Source organism: Malaya genurostris, chromosome 1, assembly GCF_030247185.1.
Source record: "Malaya genurostris strain Urasoe2022 chromosome 1, Malgen_1.1, whole genome shotgun sequence".
In the NCBI taxonomy this organism is placed as follows: domain Eukaryota; kingdom Metazoa; phylum Arthropoda; class Insecta; order Diptera; family Culicidae; genus Malaya; species Malaya genurostris.
In genome coordinates this window covers 163,970,141-163,995,056 of record NC_080570.1, presented here as the reverse complement: position 1 = coordinate 163,995,056, position 24,916 = coordinate 163,970,141, and the positions used below count along the sequence as shown (strand labels likewise).

General features: G+C 34.4%; 1 protein-coding gene across 1 annotated transcript in view; it reads left to right on the top strand.

Annotated features, from left to right (window-relative positions):
* Positions 1-24,916, top strand: part of LOC131426636 (probable G-protein coupled receptor B0563.6) — a 67,772-nt gene that overhangs the window by 31,978 nt on the left and 10,878 nt on the right. The window contains exon 3 of the mRNA XM_058589496.1: positions 22-175. Within this exon, the coding sequence (XP_058445479.1) occupies positions 22-175 (154 nt within the window). The remainder of the gene's footprint in view (positions 1-21; positions 176-24,916) is intronic.

Sequence of the window (24,916 nt, the reverse complement as noted above, 5' to 3'; positions counted from 1 at the left end):
GGTTTTCTTTGCTCATTCCAGCTCTACGAAGACCCTCGGATAGAAAACTTACGAAAGATCTCGTACGGAATCGCTCTACCGATCATCTGTGCCCTTGGCATCGTGGGAAACGTGCTGAACCTGGTGGTGCTAACCCGCAGGAATATGCGTGGCACGGCCTATATCTACATGAGGGGTGAGTCGGATGAAAATTTGGCTGGTTATTGCATTCGGGAGTGGCCCATAATTAAAGGATAACCCAATTCGCTCTAATGGAGCCCTATTCTCCAAGTTCGTCCTGGTTTATATTGCCTCTTCCCCGAGTTTTATTGGCGGTTTTTTTTCCTACGGAGAAAACCGTCCGCCACGGATCGGCAAACACACTCACCAATCAAGGGCCCTGCCGGATGGGAACGGGGGTCACATTTGCCTTTCCAACTGAGTAAACTGCTCCATATTTTTGCGGGTTTTGTGTGTTCCTACTTTTTGCTGCTCGACAAACACTCTTATAAACTTAAAGCCGGAAATGGATGCAGCTCTGGAGCCGCGCCAACTCAAGGGTTATTTTGCAGTGACAAAACAGCGGGAAACATGAGAGAGCTCCAGCTCCATTCTTAGTGACGTAAATAATAACAAAGACGGCTGGGTGTTTTCTGTGTTATTTTCTTTGAGCGCTCGTACAATTTTACTACGAAACTCCAATACTTGCTATTGTATTCGAAAAAAGGATCCTTCGGCCATCGATTGTTGATAAAAATTCAATCGTAGGTCGTCTAAGCGTTATACCTCTAGGAGATAAATCAAACATTGAGACAGGGGGAGGGGGGGTTCAAAGCACACAATAACGCATATTTGTATGTCGTAAATCTAAGATTTTTTGATTTATTTCGCTTCGGGATCGCAGTAGGCGAAGTTAGGGTTTTTATCATCTTGAAAATATTCAGACGACTCGATTTGTACGACTGCTGGTTTCTGCTAGGTTTGACATTGACTTTGCCAAAGCAGTAGCAGCAGCAGCAGCAGCGGGTTTGAAAAGAAGTTGCTAAAAAGTCACGCTCTCGTGAGTTTTCCTTTACGTTTGTACCCATGAATGTAAATCTCTCTCGAATTACTAAAGTTCAATGTATTTATAAATAAAAGATACAGAGACAAAATAAAGATTCTAGAAATGAGTGAAGCGAGTCATGATTTGGGGAAAAAATTGTATTTTCATGTTATGATAATACACCATGATTAAAAGTTCTCGGATCATGAACCATTTGGACTAATTTGGCTGATAAGCAGTGTATCGAAAATAAGCTGTCCACATACATTTGCGTTGTACGCATGGATTTGTGATGTTTTTTTAATGCTCAAATCACAGTATGCTGTGCGTTTGGCTCTCAGCTTTCGTTTGTTTACTTGTTTGTGCGGTTGAAATTCTGCGTTTTCAAAATGTCGCGTATTGAAAATGAAGTGAAAATTAAGGTTCTGGACACATGGCTATTCTGGACACATCCACTATTCTTTGGATGAGCTACCAGGAAGAGGCAGAACGCCCGGTTCTTCCAACCCGAAACTGGACCAGAAAGTGGTATCTCTAGTCATGAAGAACAAATCAATGTCAATACGTGATCCAGCGTATCAACAGGCGAAATCACCTGAAGACCTGCAAGAAGCAGAAATTTTCGAAACAGAGTGTAGAACAGAAGAAGCGAGCAGCAACAAGGGCCCGGAAATTGTATTCGCATCTTTTGCAGTGTTCGGATTCATGCGTTTTGATGGACGATGAGACTTATGTAAAGGAGGACTCAAAAACCCTTCCAGGTCCTCAATACTTTACTGTCGTCGTTGGGGAGGATGTGAGCGATGCGGTCAGGTCGATTCAAGTGGAGAAATTCGGTCGAAAGTAACTGATATGGCAAGCAATATGTTTCTGTGGTTTGAAGTCAACCATTTCTCACACTACCGGAACTATAAATGCAGAAATCTATCGATATGAGTGTCTCCAGAAGAGATTGCTGCCTTTTTATAAGAAGCATAGTACCCTTCACTGTTTTGGCCGGATTTAGCGTCAGGTCACTATGCCAAAATCACTCTCAATTGGCTTGCGGAAAAGGGTACCAATTTCGTTGAGAAAAATATCAATCCACCCAATTGCCCTCAGCTTCGACCCATCGAACGTTACTGGGCAATCGTGAACAGGGTATTCAAGAAGACTGCTTCGGCAGCTGGGAACACGCAGGAGTTAAAGTCTAAAGTCGAAAGTCAAAAGTCAAAAGTCAAAAGTCAAAAGTCAAAAGTCAAAAGTCAAAAGTCAAAAGTCAAAAGTCAAAAGTCAAAAGTCAAAAGTCAAAAGTCAAAAGTCAAAAGTCAAAAGTCAAAAGTCAAAAGTCAAAAGTCAAAAGTCAAAAGTCAAAAGTCAAAAGTCAAAAGTCAAAAGTCAAAAGTCAAAAGTCAAAAGTCAAAAGTCAAAAGTCAAAAGTCAAAAGTCAAAAGTCAAAAGTCAAAAGTCAAAAGTCAAAAGTCAAAAGTCAAAAGTCAAAAGTCAAAAGTCAAAAGTCAAAAGTCAAAAGTCAAAAGTCAAAAGTCAAAAGTCAAAAGTCAAAAGTCAAAAGTCAAAAGTCAAAAGTCAAAAGTCAAAAGTCAAAAGTCAAAAGTCAAAAGTCAAAAGTCAAAAGTCAAAAGTCAAAAGTCAAAAGTCAAAAGTCAAAAGTCAAAAGTCAAAAGTCAAAAGTCAAAAGTCAAAAGTCAAAAGTCAAAAGTCAAAAGTCAAAAGTCAAAAGTCAAAAGTCAAAAGTCAAAAGTCAAAAGTCAAAAGTCAAAAGTTCAAAGTTTAAAGTTTAAAGTCTAAAGTTAAAGTCTAAAGTCAAAAGTCTAAAGTTTAAAGTCTAAAGTCTAAAGTCTTATGTCTAAAGTCGAAAGTCTAACGTCTAAAGTCTAAAGTCTAAAGTCTAAAGTCTAAAGTCTAAAGTCTAAAGTCTAAAGTCAAAAGTCAAAAGTCAAGAGTCCAAAGTCAAAAGTCAAAAGTCTAAAATCTAAAGTCAAAAGTCTAAAGTTCAAAATCTAAAGTCTAAAGTCAAATATCTAAAGTCAAAAGTCAAAAGTCAAAATCAAAAGTCAAGTCTAAAGTTAAAGGTCAAAAGTCAAGCCTAAAGTCTAAATCCTAAAGTCAAAAGTTCAAAGTCTAACGTCTAAAGTCTAAAGTCTAAAGTCTAAAGTCTAAAGTCTAAAATCTAAAATCTAAAATCTAAAATCTAAAATCTAAAATCTAAAATCTAAAATCTAAAATCTAAAATCTAAAATCTAAAATCTAAAATCTAAAATCTAAAATCTAAAATCTAAAATCTAAAATCTAAAATCTAAAATCTAAAATCTAAAATCTAAAATCTAAAATCTAAAATCTAAAATCTAAAATCTAAAATCTAAAATCTAAAATCTAAAATCTAAAATCTAAAATCTAAAATCTAAAATCTAAAATCTAAAATCTAAAATCTAAAATCTAAAATCTAAAATCTAAAATCTAAAATCTAAAATCTAAAATCTAAAATCTAAAATCTAAAATCTAAAATCTAAAATCTAAAATCTAAAATCTAAAATCTAAAATCTAAAATCTAAAATCTAAAATCTAAAATCTAAAATCTAAAATCTAAAATCTAAAATCTAAAATCTAAAATCTAAAATCTAAAATCTAAAATCTAAAATCTAAAATCTAAAATCTAAAATCTAAAATCTAAAATCTAAAATCTAAAATCTAAAATCTAAAATCTAAAATCTAAAATCTAAAATCTAAAATCTAAAATCTAAAATCTAAAATCTAAAATCTAAAATCTAAAATCTAAAATCTAAAATCTAAAATCTAAAATCTAAAATCTAAAATCTAAAATCTAAAATCTAAAATCTAAAATCTAAAATCTAAAATCTAAAATCTAAAATCTAAAATCTAAAATCTAAAATCTAAAATCTAAAATCTAAAATCTAAAATCTAAAATCTAAAATCTAAAATCTAAAATCTAAAATCTAAAATCTAAAATCTAAAATCTAAAATCTAAAATCTAAAATCTAAAATCTAAAATCTAAAATCTAAAATCTAAAATCTAAAATCTAAAATCTAAAATCTAAAATCTAAAATCTAAAATCTAAAATCTAAAATCTAAAATCTAAAATCTAAAATCTAAAATCTAAAATCTAAAATCTAAAATCTAAAATCTAAAATCTAAAATCTAAAATCTAAAATCTAAAATCTAAAATCTAAAATCTAAAATCTAAAATCTAAAATCTAAAATCTAAAATCTAAAATCTAAAATCTAAAATCTAAAATCTAAAATCTAAAATCTAAAATCTAAAATCTAAAATCTAAAATCTAAAATCTAAAATCTAAAATCTAAAATCTAAAATCTAAAATCTAAAATCTAAAATCTAAAATCTAAAATCTAAAATCTAAAATCTAAAATCTAAAATCTAAAATCTAAAATCTAAAATCTAAAATCTAAAATCTAAAATCTAAAATCTAAAATCTAAAATCTAAAATCTAAAATCTAAAATCTAAAATCTAAAATCTAAAATCTAAAATCTAAAATCTAAAATCTAAAATCTAAAATCTAAAATCTAAAATCTAAAATCTAAAATCTAAAATCTAAAATCTAAAATCTAAAATCTAAAATCTAAAATCTAAAATCTAAAATCTAAAATCTAAAATCTAAAATCTAAAATCTAAAATCTAAAATCTAAAATCTAAAATCTAAAATCTAAAATCTAAAATCTAAAATCTAAAATCTAAAATCAAAAATCTAAAATCTAAAATCTAAAATCTAAAATCTAAAATCTAAAATCTAAAATCTAAAATCTAAAATCTAAAATCTAAAATCTAAAATCTAAAATCTAAAATCTAAAATCTAAAATCTAAAATCTAAAATCTAAAATCTAAAATCTAAAATCTAAAATCTAAAATCTAAAATCTAAAATCTAAAATCTAAAATCTAAAATCTAAAATCTAAAATCTAAAATCTAAAATCTAAAATCTAAAATCTAAAATCTAAAATCTAAAATCTAAAATCTAAAATCTAAAATCTAAAATCTAAAATCTAAAATCTAAAATCTAAAATCTAAAATCTAAAATCTAAAATCTAAAATCTAAAATCTAAAATCTAAAATCTAAAATCTAAAATCTAAAATCTAAAATCTAAAATCTAAAATCTAAAATCTAAAATCTAAAATCTAAAATCTAAAATCTAAAATCTAAAATCTAAAATCTAAAATCTAAAATCTAAAATCTAAAATCTAAAATCTAAAATCTAAAATCTAAAATCTAAAATCTAAAATCTAAAATCTAAAATCTAAAATCTAAAATCTAAAATCTAAAATCTAAAATCTAAAATCTAAAATCTAAAATCTAAAATCTAAAATCTAAAATCTAAAATCTAAAATCTAAAATCTAAAATCTAAAATCTAAAATCTAAAATCTAAAATCTAAAATCTAAAATCTAAAATCTAAAATCTAAAATCTAAAATCTAAAATCTAAAATCTAAAATCTAAAATCTAAAATCTAAAATCTAAAATCTAAAATCTAAAATCTAAAATCTAAAATCTAAAATCTAAAATCTAAAATCTAAAATCTAAAATCTAAAATCTAAAATCTAAAATCTAAAATCTAAAATCTAAAATCTAAAATCTAAAATCTAAAATCTAAAATCTAAAATCTAAAATCTAAAATCTAAAATCTAAAATCTAAAATCTAAAATCTAAAATCTAAAATCTAAAATCTAAAATCTAAAATCTAAAATCTAAAATCTAAAATCTAAAATCTAAAATCTAAAATCTAAAATCTAAAATCTAAAATCTAAAATCTAAAATCTAAAATCTAAAATCTAAAATCTAAAATCTAAAATCTAAAATCTAAAATCTAAAATCTAAAATCTAAAATCTAAAATCTAAAATCTAAAATCTAAAATCTAAAATCTAAAATCTAAAATCTAAAATCTAAAATCTAAAATCTAAAATCTAAAATCTAAAATCTAAAATCTAAAATCTAAAATCTAAAATCTAAAATCTAAAATCTAAAATCTAAAATCTAAAATCTAAAATCTAAAATCTAAAATCTAAAATCTAAAATCTAAAATCTAAAATCTAAAATCTAAAATCTAAAATCTAAAATCTAAAATCTAAAATCTAAAATCTAAAATCTAAAATCTAAAATCTAAAATCTAAAATCTAAAATCTAAAATCTAAAATCTAAAATCTAAAATCTAAAATCTAAAATCTAAAATCTAAAATCTAAAATCTAAAATCTAAAATCTAAAATCTAAAATCTAAAATCTAAAATCTAAAATCTAAAATCTAAAATCTAAAATCTAAAATCTAAAATCTAAAATCTAAAATCTAAAATCTAAAATCTAAAATCTAAAATCTAAAATCTAAAATCTAAAATCTAAAATCTAAAATCTAAAATCTAAAATCTAAAATCTAAAATCTAAAATCTAAAATCTAAAATCTAAAATCTAAAATCTAAAATCTAAAATCTAAAATCTAAAATCTAAAATCTAAAATCTAAAATCTAAAATCTAAAATCTAAAATCTAAAATCTAAAATCTAAAATCTAAAATCTAAAATCTAAAATCTAAAATCTAAAATCTAAAATCTAAAATCTAAAATCTAAAATCTAAAATCTAAAATCTAAAATCTAAAATCTAAAATCTAAAATCTAAAATCTAAAATCTAAAATCTAAAATCTAAAATCTAAAATCTAAAATCTAAAATCTAAAATCTAAAATCTAAAATCTAAAATCTAAAATCTAAAATCTAAAATCTAAAATCTAAAATCTAAAATCTAAAATCTAAAATCTAAAATCTAAAATCTAAAATCTAAAATCTAAAATCTAAAATCTAAAATCTAAAATCTAAAATCTAAAATCTAAAATCTAAAATCTAAAATCTAAAATCTAAAATCTAAAATCTAAAATCTAAAATCTAAAATCTAAAATCTAAAATCTAAAATCTAAAATCTAAAATCTAAAATCTAAAATCTAAAATCTAAAATCTAAAATCTAAAATCTAAAATCTAAAATCTAAAATCTAAAATCTAAAATCTAAAATCTAAAATCTAAAATCTAAAATCTAAAATCTAAAATCTAAAATCTAAAATCTAAAATCTAAAATCTAAAATCTAAAATCTAAAATCTAAAATCTAAAATCTAAAATCTAAAATCAAAAATCTAAAATCTAAAATCTAAAATCTAAAATCTAAAATCTAAAATCTAAAATCTAAAATCTAAAATCTAAAATCTAAAATCTAAAATCTAAAATCTAAAATCTAAAATCTAAAATCTAAAATCTAAAATCTAAAATCTAAAATCTAAAATCTAAAATCTAAAATCTAAAATCTAAAATCTAAAATCTAAAATCTAAAATCTAAAATCTAAAATCTAAAATCTAAAATCTAAAATCTAAAATCTAAAATCTAAAAACTGAAATCTAATATCTAAAATCTAAAATCTAAAACCTAAAATCTAGAATCTAAAATCGATAAGTTCAAAGTCTAAAGTCTAAAGTCAAAAGTCTAAAGTCAAGTCTAATGTCAAAAGTCTAAAGTTCAAAGTCTAAAGTCAAAAGTTAAAAGTTAAGTCAAAAGTCAAAAGTCAAAAGTCAAAAGTCAAAAGTCAAAAGTCAAAAGTCAAAAGTTAAAAGTTAAAAGTTAAAAGTCAAAAGTCTAAAGTCTAAAGTTTTAAGTCTTAAGTAAAGTCTAAAGTCAAAAGTCAAGTCAAAAGTCTAAAGTCTTAGGTTCAAAGTCAAAAGTCTAAAGTCAAAAGATAAAAGTTAAGTCAAAAGTCAAAAATCAAAGTCTTCAAAGTCTAAAGTCTAAAGTTAAAAGTCAAAATTCTAAAGTCTAAAGTTCAAAGTCAAAAGTCAAAAATCTAAAGTCAAAAGTCTAAAATCTAAAGTTCAAAGTCTTGAGTCTAAAGTCTAAAATTAAAAGTTAAAAGTCAAAAAAGTCAAAAGTCAAAAATCTAAAGTCTCAGTTCAAAGCCTAAAGTCTAAAGTTGAAAGTCAAAAGTCAAAAGTTAAAAGTCAAAAATCAAAAGTCAAATGTATGATATTCGACCCTCCGAACCTTGGTTCAAAAGTCGGTTTTCACAGTGATTGCATAGCCTTTCTATATAAGAAAGGCAAAACGGTGGAGTTGGTCTAAATCTGGTATATAAAATCTGTAGTTTTTTTTTGTTAAGAAACTCAAATCAAAAAATTCTTATATGAAATCTCGAATCCGAAATCCATTTCTCGTAGTTCGAATCCCATTTTTCGAAGTCACCTAATTCTATTCCCATTATACATTGAGTGTCGTGTCATAAGACTTGCTGAAAGTCGAAGCCCGAAGAGGGAAGTGTCAAGTTCAGAGCGGTTCGAAGCCTTGAGTTCGTAAACCCAGGTTCGAATATAAGCGTACGCCAGTTCTAAATATATATGTGTGTGTGCGTTAATTCTTATGTTCGATTTTCCAAATTCGAACGTTCAGAAAATATAGGCTTTTAAGTTCGACTTTCAAAAAACAAAAGTCTTTCAAAAAACAACTTTAAAATTCCGTGTTTTTAGTGGCAAATATATCGTCGTGTATATGTTCACATTTATTCCTCTATTTTCGACGGTTTCAGGTTTCCTGGTTAGCAAAAAGAATGATTTGTGGACGACTTTGTACTGTGATAAATGGTAAATTAGATTGAATCAACGTTATTTGTATTCGGTTAGAGTGGGAAATACGCATTGTTATGGAGCAGTGATTCGTGGAATAGACGATTGTCATGTTTTTGTGTCAGCTGAAAGATTAACACTTTGATAAGTATACTTATTCTTATTTTTTCAGTAGAATCTACGCTAGAACTAACAAGTTATTTTGAAATCAGTGATCTCTACGTAGCCAGTGTACTCATCCCGGCGAACGCTTTCCATCGCTGTAATTAATCTTAATGTTCCGCATTAGGAGTTGACAGCTGTTCTGCTTTGCAGTTTTCTGGGGTGACAAATCGCAACCATCGTCGGAGAATCCAACCCCCGCCTTTGTTCCGTTTCAGTAGCATCGGATTTAAATTACATTAAAAACATAGTTTTTACTTGCAAAACATAGTTTTTACTTGCATCTCACCACCCGCCTGCCATAAAACAGTGGCCGAACGGATGCACTTTCATGGCATGCTTAGCTGCCAGAGATTGTTTTCTTGCTCGAAAACGGAATTTGTTTTTTTTCCTCTCACCATCCAAACTCGTGATGAAAAAAAAAGTTAGTTCCTGTGTCTGCCAACTCCATTTCGGTCGGCAAGTGACTGTGAAGGATAAACTGAAAACTAGTTTACTTAACGGGAGTGCATGGTAGTGTGTTTTGTGTTGCATCATCGAAGACTGAGCGAGCGGTGACTGGACGGTGTCATTGGGAAACCCTTTCCGTTGTCGTGGGGAGGGGGGATGTTCAAGAAATTTTCCCGTTCCCGTTGACAACATTTCTGACCAGCCAACTGTGATCGGATGGATGAGCCACGTCAGATAATACGAATCATTCTGTGCGGGGTAACCCCACAAGGTATGCAAAAACCAAGTCAAGGATACTGCACTGAAATGAGTAGTGGGAACGGGAAAAGTGCATGCAATCTGCTGGAAGCTTTACCACCCACAGGAGTGCCACCCATCCCATAGGGGGAGTATAGTTTTCATAGCAAATCCAGTACCGGAAAAGAAGATATATACCGCAGATTCAGTAGTGAAAGCAGTGGCACTGATTGCATCACGCCCTCAATCTCATCACATATGCTGTCGGGTCGGAGCGAAGGGGCTTCCGATGATGGTTTCGAGAGATGTTATTTTTTTTTTCGCCACTACAAACCCGCTATTTGTCGTCATCCGATCCGACATCAAGCCGTTGTCGTGGTGCTGGTGGTGGTGGCTGAAACGACAACGCTGACGAGCGGGAAACGGTGAAAAATTGCTGCACTCAGCGGGAAAAAAATATATGTGGAAACTAGCCGCTCGATCGGACGGATGGATCGGAAAGCGAACGTGGGAAACGGAGTGTAAAATTCGATGCAAGATAGCAGGCGACGATTGATGACCGGAAATTGTATCGAACTTTTGACATTTCTCTGCTTCCTGGTCTATGAGGGTGACTTGATGGGGTTTGGATGTTGATCCAAGGCGGCGAGGCGAATGTCGCGTAAGTTTTGGGTTTGACATTAATGCTAGTAAACTTTTGTCATAAATCTTGACTACAGAAAACTTGATTTATGAATTTTTCAATTTACTACTGGATAATAAATTTGTCTTTGTCGATCAATTAATGATTAAATTATGTATGGTTTGATCACTTGCACTTGCTGCTTGCTAGCGAATAGTAACTACTTCCTGTTTACGTCCTTTTGCCTTTCTCATATTTTGCAATCGCTGTGAAAACCGACTTTACAACCGAGGCCCGGAGGGCTGAATGTCATATACAATTCGACTCAGTTCGTCGACATCACAAAATGTGTGTGTGTATGTGAGACAAATAATGTCACTCAATTTTCTCAGAAATGGCTGAACCGATTTCCACAAACCTAGACTCAAATGAAAGGTTTTATGACATTATACAATTTTCTTGAGTTTTATTTGGATCCGACTTCCGGTTCCGGAATTTCAAAGAAATATGTGAAAATTGAGGAAAAAATATGCAATCAATTTTCTCAGAAATTTCCTAACCGATTTTCACAAACTTAGAAGCAAATAAAAGGTCTTGAAATTCTTTAAAAAGTCCCCAAAAAGTTGATCCAGATCCGACTTCCGGTTCCGGTATTACAGTGCGATTAGTGAAAATTTTCAATTTCATTTTTTTTTCACAAGCGATGGCGAAACAAGGTGCACAGTTTTATCAAACTTACTTCTAAATTCATCTAGCTAGCAGATCTGGTTAGTTAATGAATATATAAAACTACTTTGGGACTACCACTCCCCGGTTTCCGCTTGCGAAAGAACCAATAATAGTGAAGAAAACCTCCAAAAACGGAACTCCAGTCGATTTCTCAGCAACGGTTAGGCCGTTTTTCACGATTAATGATTCGAATTAAAGCTCTCATTGTCTTTAAATATACTGTGCAATTTCATCCTTATCTGACTTCCGATTCCGAAATTATAGGGCTATGAGTGTCAAAACATTCAAATCGTCATTCAAAATGACGATGCAAAACTGGTACGCCACTGGGTACGTAAGGGTAAAATTCTTCTAGATTTGTCTTAACACTGATTCAATTTGTAGGCTATATTAGTTACTCACTAAACGAACTGACTTTGGCTTTACTGGTTCCAGAAGTACCAGAAATAGTGGTCAAAATGTTTAAAGCGAGACTCACTCAATTTTCTTAGAGATGATTTGATCGATTTCCACAAACAGGCTCAAATTAAAGTTTCTACAGTCTCATAGGTTGCTGTTCAATTTCATCCGGGTCCGATTTCCGGTTCCAGAACTATAGGGTAAAGTGTGTTTAATCATTTAGTGCGACGATGCAGAATAAAGGAAAATTCTTATCAACTTGAAATAACTGTTTACAATTTGAAAAGCTTATGTTGGTGTTTATACGCAAAGAAAGTTTCTTATTTTATTCAAGAATGGAAAAAAAATTCTTCACAACATCTTCTGGCGATGTTTTTGAAAATAGAAGTAACATGAGAAAGGCATCATTTCACCACTAGGTGGATTGAAACAGGTTTTTTCCTATTCGATGGGATGAAAAATAAGCCATCACAAGGACGATTGTCTCGCAGTGAATATCAGCGTTGTCCAGTATTCAAGCCAACCTTTTGATTCGATAAATTTGAAATTTCCAAAATACATCCGGACCTGACCTACCGCAGTGTTGCCAGATTGTCACTACCCCAGTTCCGTAGATTTTAACTGAACGAGAAAAGTATAAAAAACGCCAGAAGATTATTTCCTTGTAAGCTAAGCGTTCGTTTATAATCATTTTAAAACGAGTGAGTTGCGAATAACATCCATTTCATATAGTAAGAATTTGGCTACGTTGCCCACTTGAACTTTGAAATTAAGTTCATGTTGGAAAAACATTGCTATTATTTGGAGTGCTTATTGTATACTAAACGAAGAGCTCAATTTTTAAACTTATATTCAATCAATCTGAATCAACAACAAACTTCTACCCAATCAAACAATTTTTTTAGTCAATAGTTCCCACACTAATGATGTAAAACCTGTACTATGCTTTACTTGTATTTCTCATTTTTTAAAATATCACTAGAATTTGCGAAACTTTAATAAAAACTAGAAAGTTCAATTGGGATTAAACTGACATAACATTCTTAATTGATTGAAAGTTATAAACCAATATCTGCTGTTGGACATTTGCAGTGTGAGTTTCGCTTCCAACGATAGCGATTGCGTCATCCAGCTGCTGGTCGTTTAAAAGTTCCTTTGAACTTTGGGTTTTGCTCTTTGGACTTTGCACTTTGAACTTTGGACTTTGCACTTTGGGCTATGGGCTTTGAATGTTTACTTCGGACTTAGACTTTAAATTTTGGACTGTGAATTTTGAGCTTTGGACATTGGGATTGGGACTTTGCACTTTGGGATTTAGATTTTGGACTGTAGTAGGCTTTATGCTTTGGACTTTGGATTTTGAGTTTTAGACTTTGGATTTTAAGCTTTGGACTTTAAACTATGGGCTTCGAATTTTGGACTTCAGATTTTGGATTTTGCATTTTTGAATTTGGACCATGGCTATGGAGTTTTGGACTTTAGACTTCGAGTTTTGAACTGACTATGGATTTTTGACTTTGAACTTTGGGCTTTGCTCTTTGGACTTTGCGCTTTGGACTTTGGATTTTGCACTTTGGGCTATGGGCTTTGAATGTTTGCTTCGGACTTTAGACTTTAAATTTTGGACTGTGAATTTAGAGCTTTGGACATTGGGATTAGTACTTTGCACTTTGGGTTTTAGATATTGGACTTTAGGCTTTATGCTTTGAACTTTGGATTTTGAGTTTTAGACTTTGGATTTTGAGCTTTGGACTTTGAACTATGGGCTTCGAATTTTGGACTTACTTTAGATTGTGCATTTTGCGTTTTAAATTTTGGACCTTGGATATGGAGTTTTGGACTTTTAACTTCGAGTTTTGAATTGACTACGGATTTTTGACTTTTAACTTTGTGCTTTGCTCCTTGGACTTTGCACTTTGGGCTATGGGCTTTAAATGTTTGCTTCGGACTTTAGATTTTGATTTTGCAACTTTGAACCTTCCATTTCAAATTTTGGGTCTACTTTGGATTTTGGACTTTGAATTTCGGATTTTGAGCTCTGGACTTCAAATTTTGGACTTAGACTGAGGTCTTTTTCTACGTGTTTCCTTATTTTGTTCTAAAAATGCATGGAATGCCGTTATTCCGATCTACTCTCTGACACTTATAATTTTCGAATATTTTTATCTGGTGTTCAACTTTGCTTCCGCCGTTTTCCGATAGATGGCTGTACCGGCTGAGGCTGGTCAAAATGCATAGATCATAATGCCTTTAAAGTGAGTGTGTACAGTGCCTAACGAATTGTCATCGCCGTTTCAGTGACAGTTGTTCTTGTGTTCGTATTATTCACGCTCGAAAATGTCTGTTTATGTGCCCAATTCTCGCCATTTGCGGGAAGTTTTACTTTTCTGTTACAATTCGAAAAAAAATGCTGCTGAATCACATCGAATGCTCTCAGAAACTTACGGTGATGCTGCTGTGAGTAAAAGAACGAATGAACAACTAGAAGCATTGCTTGATGAAGATTCCTGCCAAACCCAAGAAGAGTTTGCCGAATCGTTGGGAGTGAGTCAGCGAACAATTTTTAAACGTTTCAAGGCCCTGGGCATGATTCAGAAAGAAGGAAACTGGGTGCCGTACGAGTTGAAACCGAGGGACATCGAGCGCCGTCCATTTGTATGTGAGCAACTGCTTCAAAGACAAAATCGTAAGGGTTTTTTACATCGAATCGTAACCGGTGATGAAAAGTACGTTCGATACGATAATCCTAAACGCAGAAAATCATGGGGAAAGCCCGGGCATGCTACTTCGTCGAAGGCAAAACCGAATATTCACGGCGCCAAGGTTATGATTTGTATTTGGTGGGATCAGCTCGGTGTGATTATCTACGAGCTCTTAAAACCGGGTGAAACCATCACAGGAGATCGCTACCGAACCCAACTGATGCGCCTTAGTCGCGTGCTAAAAGAAAATCGGCCACAATATCAAGAGCGACATGACAAAGTCATCCTCCAACACGACAATGCTCGGCCTCACGTCGCAAAAGTGGTCAAAAAGTACCTGGAAACGCTGAAATGAGAAGTCTTGCCCCACCCGCCGTATTCCCCCGATGTCGCCCCTTCTGACTTCCACCTATTCCGTTCGATGGCACACGGTCTGGCAGATCAACATTTTCAATCCTTCGAAGAGTTGGAAAAATGGATTGCTTCATGGATAGCGTCAAAAGAGGACTCATTTTTTTCGAGCTGGGATCCGAAAATTGCCTGGAAAGATGGGAGAAAGTTGGCGCTAGCGACGGACAATACTTTGAATAATACATCTGTAAGCACTTTTTCGCAATAAAGCTATCAATTTTGGAAAAAAACGGCGGAAGCAAAGTTGTATACCTGATGAACAAATTTTATTTAGATTACACCAGAGCTCGACGTTTCATGATTTCCTAAGACATTTGGCATAAACATTTTTTTTGTCCATTCTGAAAATCACTACATTTCCAGTCAATTTTCAGTATTTTCAGTTTCATGCATTTGTGAGACATTTAGCATAGCAATAATTTCTTTGATTTTGTGGTTTTTTTCACGCAAATTTGAATTTTTGATTTTGGACTTTGGACTTTGGACTTTGGACTTTGGACTTTGGACTTTGGACTTTGGACTTTGGACTTTGGTCTTTGGTCTTTGGTCTTTGGTCTTTGGTCTTTGGTCTTTGGTCTTTGGTCTTTGGTCTTTGGTCTTTGGTCTTTGGTCTTTGGTCTTTAATCTTTGGTCTTTGGTCTTTGGACTTTGATCTTTGGATTTTGAATTTTAAACTTTGGACTTTGTATTCTGAACTACAACTGACTTTGGAATATGGGCTTTGGATTTTTAACTTTGGACTTTGAACTTTGGTCTTCGGTCTTTAGTCTTTGGACTTTGGTCTTTGGACTTTGGTCTTTGATCTTTGGTCTTTGGTCTTTGGTCTTTGGTCTTTGGTCTTTGGTCTTTAATCTTTGGTCTTTGGTCTTTGGACTTTGAACTATGGACTTTGGAATTTGGGCTTCGGATTTTTAACTTTGGACTTTGGACTTTGGTCTTCGGTCTTTAGTCTTTGGACTTTGGTCTTTGGTTTTTGGTCTTTGGTCTTTGGTCTTTGGTCTTTGGTCTTTGGTCTTTGGTCTTTGGTCTTTGGTCTTTGGACTTTGATCTTTGGATTTTGAATTTTAAACTTTGGACTTTGTATTCTGAACTATGGACTTTGGAATATGGGCTTTGGATTTTTAACTTTGGACTTTGGACTTTGAACTTTGGTCTTCGGTCTTTGGTCTTTGGTCTTTGGTCTTTGGTCTTTGGACTTTGATCTTTGATCTTTGGATTTTGAATTTTAAACTTTGGACTTTGTATTCTGAACTATGGACTTTGGAATTTCTGTTTCGGATTTTTAACTTTGGACTTTGGTCTTCGGTCTTTAGTCTTTGGACTTTGGTCTTTGATCCTTGGTCTTTGATCTTTGGATTTTGAATTTTCAACTGTGGACTCTGCATCTTGGATTACGGATTTTGGACTGACATTATCTTTATGATCAACTAAATCAAATAAAGAGAATCACTTCAATGTTATACGTATATTCATAGTACCTAGTCAGCAATTCAACAGAAAAAGTTAATCTAACTGCCATAGTCGCATTTCAAAGTTTGCCACAGCCTTGCAGCTCATTTTCAGTTGCTTTCATTCGGTGACCGAGCGACGCAAATCCGAATGAAATATTACCTACGGACAGGACGTGACTTCCTCTCTAATTCTGTGTAGGTTTTCCTTATCACACCCTCCCCACAGCCTATCCGAGCAATGGTCACTAGAAATAGACCAATTTGAGGTTAAGTTGCTCGGTCAAACTGGACCTGTTCCAATATGGTTAGACCGCTTGAGATATATGGACCTACTACAATGTTCAGTGTATATCACTAAGGCTAGTGTTTCCAACGAACATCATACGTGTAGAACATCATTTCTGCCCTCCCGTTGTTGGGTCAAGTTCGTGCGGTAAAATGGAACGAGGAACGGTCGCAATTAAGGTGATAACAACGATCGGAATATACCGCCCATAGTAGGCTAATCGGTGTTATTAGCAGGGCGAACATATGTATGTGTGACATGAAACGGAAACGACAGCAGTTATCATGACATACTTTAATGCTATCCAAGTACTTCTGGTTTAGAGATGGCATCTGTCAAGATTGTACGGCTTCTTTATGTGTTTGTTTTGGTGAAGATTGATGATTGCTGCTATTGGAAGGTGATGAATACTGTGTCTAATGACTGCTGAAACCGATTTCAAGCAATTCAAGTCCATAGTCTGAGACTGAAACTGAGACTCACATACCTTAGAAGATTGATTGTGTGGTTGTTTCGGGTTCAATAGCGCTAGCTTCTACCAGGACGGAGAATTTTAAACCCTACCCAACAACAACATGACTGTCGATTCCTTTGTTCGGTGATTATTCTGCCAATATGTAGCCGGAATTTTGCCACGAAAGAAATTTGCACCGAACAAGCTGTTGATTCTCAGAGCTTCCGGTGCGTGAAAATATTTCGAAATGGGAAAATCTTTTCCAAACAAAACAAAGAAATGGAAACGGATGGCTCCGTTCACACGGTTGCGCTTCGTTTTGTCGTACCATCCCGGTCAGTAAAGTTTACATCCGACCCATGATAAAGCAACAACCGGGACCTTCCGCTGCCTGCCACCTGTCAGCTGTCATTTTGCGAACCGCATTCATGTTTTCTGTCTCGATAAGCGACTATTGTTTTGTTTCTTCCCGTCGGCACTGTATTTCTAAGGTGAACCGGGTCTGTCTCAATGTCCGCACGGTTTCGGAGAAAATTTATCTATTTCCGCCACCCGCCGTCTGCTTCTGGTCCCGTTTTTCTTGATTGTGAATGAGAATCCAATTTCATCGTGTTCTCGTGTAGGTGGCAAACCATCGCCGGCACTCACATAGGCCAATAATCCGTCTACAATGTCAACGACTTCTTCGATGGAGGAAAACCATGCGGTTGCCATCGGTTACATACGATTCAATGGGGACGCGGGGTTCGTGATTGGTGCGAAATTGTAACAAGTTGGCCAACAAAAATGAAACGTGACCCAAATTCATAAACTTCTACCAGCAGGTTTATACGAACGTGAAGACCCAGAAAGCCTCCAAGCCAACCAATTTCAATTAGGACGCAAACAGCCAAGCCACCGGCTGATTAAAATTCCAACCGTGCTAGTTTCCAACGCATCGCAGTAGGCTACGATGCGGGCGGATTTGTTTCTCGCCACATCGTTCGTTCCCATTGGTGGAATTGCCTTTCTCTTGTTACACCGAGAACATGCGCGTCCATACGCTCCAATCAAAAGACACTATCGTTAATATGAATATGCCAAAGTGAACAACAAACCCGCCAGACGACAGCTTGTTGTTAGGAAGACAGACGAGTAAATATTTGCGAATAATAAAAAGCAATATCTGCTGTCACTAGTCATATATACACTGAAAATGTTAGACCAAGTTGATTTTCACTCACTAGGTTTCGCAGATGAATTATCTCGAAGGTGTTTCCAAGTGAATGTTGGAAAATTGCAAATCAAATTTTCCTTGCGAAATAAATATGCAGAAAAAAATCTTTTGTTCATGACGTGTTTTTATCTTTCAGTGTAACCTTTCTAAGGCTTTCGTAGCAAAGAACTGGAAGAACGTGTGCGGCTGCTGAATGTGCGCTACCCCAAAACGACGGATCCCGTTGGATATGGCTGGGAGTTGTTTTGACAGCTTCGCATACAACCTCCAGTTTTTGACCAAGAAACCGTGCGAGAATATGCAGTGTCAGAGCCACAGTCTTAGTGGTGTAATAAAAATAAAAGAAACCATATGCTCTTGGCGACCTTTTCGAGTTACTTTTCTCCCTACTTATAATGGCAATCTTGATAAAATTACTGGACATGTGTTTTTTGGTTGTAAACACTTCAGAATTCGATTGTCGCAGCAGCTCCAACCCAGTCTTAACTAAATTTCCAACAAACTCAAACCATATCATATCATTATGGTCAACCAATCTGTGCATCCGGACGAAAGGGGTCGTGCCAGTGCTCCGGTCTTGTGTTGAGAAAATTCATTTTTCGCAATCAATCATTCTACTGTACCTCATGTCGGTTCATGCATGGCCCACTGGAAAATGCGTGTAATCAAATCGCTTCCTTACCACTCGATAAACTGTGTATCCAACCATTAATTACATTGGTTTCTGTGTTCCATCACACTGGCAACCGCCGTTCGACGCTTCACTCGAGCCGGCATCAGTCGGCAGACGGCACAGCATACTGCGATTGGTTGGAGCTTTGTTTGATGAATGCCACAGAGGCTTCGGATTCCCGGTTTCGGACTTTTTTTGTTTTTGTGTCGGGTCCAATATAGGCAACAGCAATTCCCGTGCGATGACCGGAAGCGAAATCGTTGATTCTTGTCTGTTGAACTGTATCTGACGTTTCATGGAAATGATAAATTTGCGAGTTGAGTTTGCTTCACTTCTCTCATATCTAATTGTTATTTTTGAATATTTTATCAAGGCTATATTGATCCTAAAATCCTTTACTAGCGAAATCTTCTAGAACGAACAACATGTGAATTTGACATCGATCATTCTCTTCGACTTTCGAGAAATGGAAAAACGCAAATGTTATTCCGATAAAAACCTAGCAGAAACATCCAGTTGTCGACCATTAAGCTTACTTTCTTCTTTGAGAAAACTTTTTGAAGAAAATATCTTGAGAATTCTTTATTTTTTTTACCGAAGCAGCTTGGATTTCGTCTCGAACATTCAACTACTCATCAGCTTGTTAGAGTAAAGAGCCTGATAAAAGCAAACGAATCTTTTGGAGCCGCTCTTCTAGACATAGAAAAAGCATTCGACAAATGGTTTGGCACAAAGATTTAATAACCAAAAAAGTCTGATTTCCAGATCCTATTTATTTGATCGAAATGATTCAAAATTATTTAACTGAAAAGGAAGACTATAAACCTTAACTTTACAACTGAAGTTCGATTGATTTTAGCATTCTTAGCTTAAAATAAAAAAAAACCCCTTCTCAATGCACCTAAAGGTTTGCTAATGCCTTTCTCTTGCCATTTAAATAGTCTCAATAAAAGATTTGTAAGATTCTATCCTCGGTCATTAGTATTGTAAGCTTATCAAATAACCTAATGATAGGTTGCCTGTATTTCAGTTATTTATTATTAAATTCAAGATCTTTTTTTATACAAATGAAGCGTTTTCTTCATACTTTAAAAAAAAAATACGGATGAAATTATTCGTCACGGTTTCGAAAGAATTCTCGAATTTTTCCTGTAACACGGCTCATTAGGCGGCGCACACCTTCTTCGTCCATCGTTTTAGTTATCTTATTCCACCAGGTCGTCATCTGATTGATGTCTTTGACAACCTTTCCCTTTGCCTTGAGTCTCCTCTTCATGATTGCCCAGTCTTTCTCAATGGGGCGGAACTGGGGGCAGTTGGGTGGGTTAAGTTTTTTCGGAACAAACTGGACTCCATTCTCTTCATACCATTCTTGAACGACTTTGCTGTAATGACAGCTTACCAAATCTGGCCAAAACATTACGGGATGGTCGTGGGATCGAATGAACGGAAAAATTCGTTTTTGGAGACACTCTTTTTGGTAAAGTTCCGATGTCATTCACCCTTATTCTGAATAACGACGTATTGATTTTTCGATCGAATGTGGTTCGATCGAATCCTAGCAACCTTTGGTTTTGCTAGCGTTATTAGGAATACAAATGAAATACGAACGTAAAATCAATACGACGTTATTCAGAATAAGGGCGATTGTCTTATTTGTAACGAAAACTTTCGTTTTTTTGCCACAGCTGCAAATGCCCTGCAAAATCATAATTTTTCTTGCAAATTTGTCGGCAAAAATAAATTTAAATTTAGCTGAAACATCCCCCCGAGCCGCTGCCAAGTAAAATTTTTGACCTGTGATTTGCCCAAAGTCAGCCTTGACATAGGTTTCATGGTCCATCAGAAGACACCCGTCGAACTTGGTCAGCACCTGGTCATATAGTTTCCGAGCATGAATTTTGACCACACTATTCTGTTTTATGGTTCGATTTGGCTGTTTGCTAGTTCGATACGACTTGATTCCTTCTCCTCACGGTACTTTGGGCAGCACCGAATTTTCTGGCCAAATCACGGTCCGACTGATTAGGATTCCTCTTAATCATCTTCAAAATCTTACCACACAGTTTCCGGTCGACAGTTCCACTCCGACGATTGGCTTGAGGCTTCCGAATCGTCGTCAGTGTTTCCTTATACCGTTTGATAACGCACCATACGATATTTCTGGGCAATTTCAGCTGTTTAGCTAGCCTAGATGCAGACCACAATGGATTTTCCAAATAACTGTGCACAATTTTCCCTTCTTTCGGCTACCATGTTGATTGTTTACAAAGTACAGTCGATTTGCGGAATGTCAAAAATCATACGTGAAGCGGACAAAATTCCCGACACGTGGGTGCCAAGAACTTCCAAATCCGTCCACCAGGAGCGCCACATTATGAGCAAAAGTTTGTTCCAATTCTAAATGAAGCAAGCTTAATTGGTACTGTTTTTTCTCGAAATAAAACCATTATCCTGATTATGTGTTAATTCAATTCTAAAAAGATGGTTAAAACTTACATAAAAGAGAATATCAAGGATTACTTTTGATAAGATGGAAAGATGATGGCCTTGGTCGTAACGTAAGGTAGTCAAATAGAAAGATTGCATTATACCTGATAAACGAAAGTGAAAACAATCAGACTATTTGGATTTTAAAAGTTTTTCGTCAAATCATCATTTCGAGAGGCTCAAACGCACAAACAACATTCAACGTTTTTCCAACTACAACATCATCTCGTAAAATTCAGACCAAGAAAAGTTTTGGTCTCTTTAAATTTGGGTACTTAAGACATTTTCATTCCTTTGTGCTTCGATTTCTTATCACTTTTATAAACAGATTTTCAATACAGGTTTTTGATCCTCCATATAAGAAATGCAGATTTAAATGTGGCAACCCTGAGAGACAGCCATTTGATCTTCGAACTCGATCAATAGCCCCGATGGTAGCTTTCAAACGAGCTAAAAATGGTTAAAATCGGTTCTCTGAGGAAATTTAGTGGTAAAAATATCACACACTCAGATGTTTTCCCATCTCATCGAACTGAGTCGAATGGTGTATAACACTGGGACTTCTTTTTGCACCAACTCTTCTCGATTATGCCTGAACCGATTTTTTCGAACTTAGATTCAAATAAAAGATCTTGCGGTCCCATTCAAAAGTTCTGAGTTTCATTTTAATCCGACTTGCGGTTCCGGAATTACAGGGTGATTAGTGTAAAAATTTCAATTTCAAATTATGGTTTTTTTTTTTTTTTTTTTTTTTTTAAATAACTATTTATTGGAATATGAGTTAAAATTAAATTATTAAGATTTTAAATTGGGTGTTCAGCCACAAGTGGTGACTTTTCAGCCCTGTTATATATATATGATTTGGTTATTACCATGAAGACATTATTTGCTTCCGCAATTCTGAGATTTTTGTGTAGGGAAAATTCTAAACCTACTTGTAATCAAATTATGGTAAAACAATCAAATCAGTCATGCTCACTTTAGCACAAACGAGGTACCAAAAACCTCAATGATTTTCGTAGAAGTTTCAAACAGGATAACGGCACAGATTTGCTTTCTCTGTTCGGTAGACTGACTCTAATGGTTAGATGAAAATATAAGCATTCGTCTCGGGTTTTTGCGATGCTTCAACTTTTTCTCTGATATTGCTTCTTAAAGATTTTTTCACAATTTGTTGATTGAAAGTTGAGTAGGTTTTTTTCTTGAATTGGAGTAATTTGTACTCCAAATACATCAGAGCCCAAATTCTGGACCAGTATTTAGAAACGTGGTTCAGGATTCAGTTCTAGAATTTTGTAACTGAACTCATTTTTAAAATCCTCATTTTTAGTTCTAGAACTGAGTTCTGAACTTGAATCCCGAACCTGAACAAAGGTACTGAATCCAATTCCAAAATATAATTCCAAGTACGAAATTAAGTTATAACTGCTTTAACTGTTATAACTGTTTCTTTAATTGTTATAACTGTTTAAACTGTTTTAATTGCTTTCACTGTTTTAACTGTTATAATTGTACAACTGTTTTAACTGCTATAATTGTTAAAATTGCTATAACTGTTATAATTGTTAAAACTGTTATAACTGTTTTGACTGTTATAACTGTTATAACTATTATAACTGTTTTAATTGTTTTAACTGTTATAGCTATTATAACTGTTATAACTGTTATAACTGTTATAACTGTTTCTTTAATTGTTATAACTGTTTAAACTGTTTTAATTGCTTTCACTGTTTTAACTGTTATAATTGTACAACTGTTTTAACTGTTATAATTGTTAAAACTGATATAACTGTAATAATTGTTAAAACTGTTATAACTGTCATTACTGTTTTGACTGTTATAACTGTTATGACTATTATTAAATTCTGAAGCTAAGTTTAGGAGTTCAATCTTGAAACAGACTCCAGGAATCAAATTCAGGCTCGGAGCTCAGATCTTAAATTTAGTTCCACATTCTAGATCTAAAATTCATATTATATCCTGAATTTTGAAGTTGAAATTCCTAATCAGAACTCGAATTCTGAAACATAAATTGAGGGACTAAATTCAGTTCCAAAATCTAGTCAAAAAACCAGTTCCATATTTCAGAATTAAAATTCAGTTCCAGAGTCAAAGTTTTAATTGTCGAATCTGTAATCTGGAACTAAATTCTGACTCTAAATTTAGAATTCAATTTTATAATTACGCTCCAGTATCCAATCCAAAATTGAGTTCCCGGATCCAGATCCAGTATTCAGAAGCTAAAAACCGACTACTGATAACCTGCCGTTGTCCGTTTCGGTTATTCTTCCAAATGGTCTTCGTGCGTTGGTTTTGTCATTCACAAACAAAAGAAATTAAAATTTAAAACAAATCGCACTTCTTTCCGCAAGGGGCCGAATGGTGCCATGCTTAGCAACCGCCATGGCACGCTTTGTTGTTTCTTATCTTCTGTCGCACTTTTTCCGCCCAACTGCGATGATGATGGCGACGATGATGTTGCTCAGTTCATGTGACATACAAAAACACACACACACACACAGGCTGCCTCCATTGGCAATTAATGCGTTCCCATTTGGTGGCCCTAACGACTGAACGAGCAAATCCAGTAAATGCCACCGAAGCTGTTATTGGCACTGTATTCAGGTCCTGAAGCAATGATCGTGTCCCGATGGAGTTTCTGGAGAAATGCAATTACATTAATTTCGCGAGCGAGTGAGTGCGTGCGGCGTCCGCCTGTTGGGGGGGGGAACTCCATTCCAAGTGGGGACAGAATTAGGTGCTTCATGTTAGCTGGTTTCTATTGCTTTCATAGGGAAAAAAGCTTTCTGTCACCCTTAATTTTGTTGGACAATTAGTGCCAGTTTCCAGACCCATTCCGGGAATTTTAAACAGATAAATTGTATCATTATGGTCCCGATCGCTTCCGGCAAGCGCGTACAAAAGGCAGCAAATAGCGCTAATTGAGCATTAACGCGATACGCTTCTTTGTGATGTGCGGTGCGTATTTGCCACCCGTGGTATTTCCACCGCCCATCAACTTTTACTGGCCCCAGACCGTAGAAGATGGCCCTGAACTGGCGTTGTTAGCTTGGGTATGGAAGGAGATAAAAATGCTGTCGTTTACGGGGGGAAAACAGCAGTTCCATCGGGATTCACTTGGAAATGCTTCCCTCTGAGTGGAGTACCTATCAATCAGCCAGCTGTTTTCTCGTAAGTTTATTTTTGTGAGAAATGTCACTTAAGGAACAATGGAGAAATAAACACAGCAAAAAAAAACTGTACCACTAAACAAACTCGTTTTCACTACGCTACAATTTTCTTTGCATGACATCCAGATTGACGGCGCCTACTGCGTATTGAGGGATGCATTTCGAATGCTTTGCCACTAATCGATTCCAGTGTAGCCAGCACCACCAATTGACGAAATGTGCCGTTGATTTGATTGTTTGATTAATCTACCACCCACTGTTGTGGGAAGGGAAAATTAAGGGAAACGGGACTCCAGTAAATGCCCAATGAAACAGTAATGAGTTCAGCAGCTGGAATTCGTTGTTCACCGTTAAATGACACGACAAGGCCAAAGCAGGGGAATACGTTCCTTATTCTCTCGTTTAGGGCGTTTCTACGGTCAGTGGTTTTGCTCTTGTGGGAAATGTCAGCAGGATTGATTAAATGCGTAATTGAATCAGTTTGTGATATAGTATGTGGCAAATCCACACCTGTGATCCCCTCTGAGAAAGCAGGGCCTGGATGATTTAAAGTTGTTTTTATTTGTCGGGCTTGCTAATCGGTATTGCAACAACGTTTTATAGGTCACCAAAAATCGACTGCAGCCAGCTTTCAATTGAGCTGGAACTTTCTTCTGAAAACTTCCTGAAGCGTGACTTAGCTTTCTTAGTTTTTATCAATAACAGCACATTGATTGCTCTTGATGGAAAAAAGGATAATATGGATAATGGATTTCTAGTAAATTTCAGATAAGTTTGCATGCTAAAGTAATATCAGTTAACA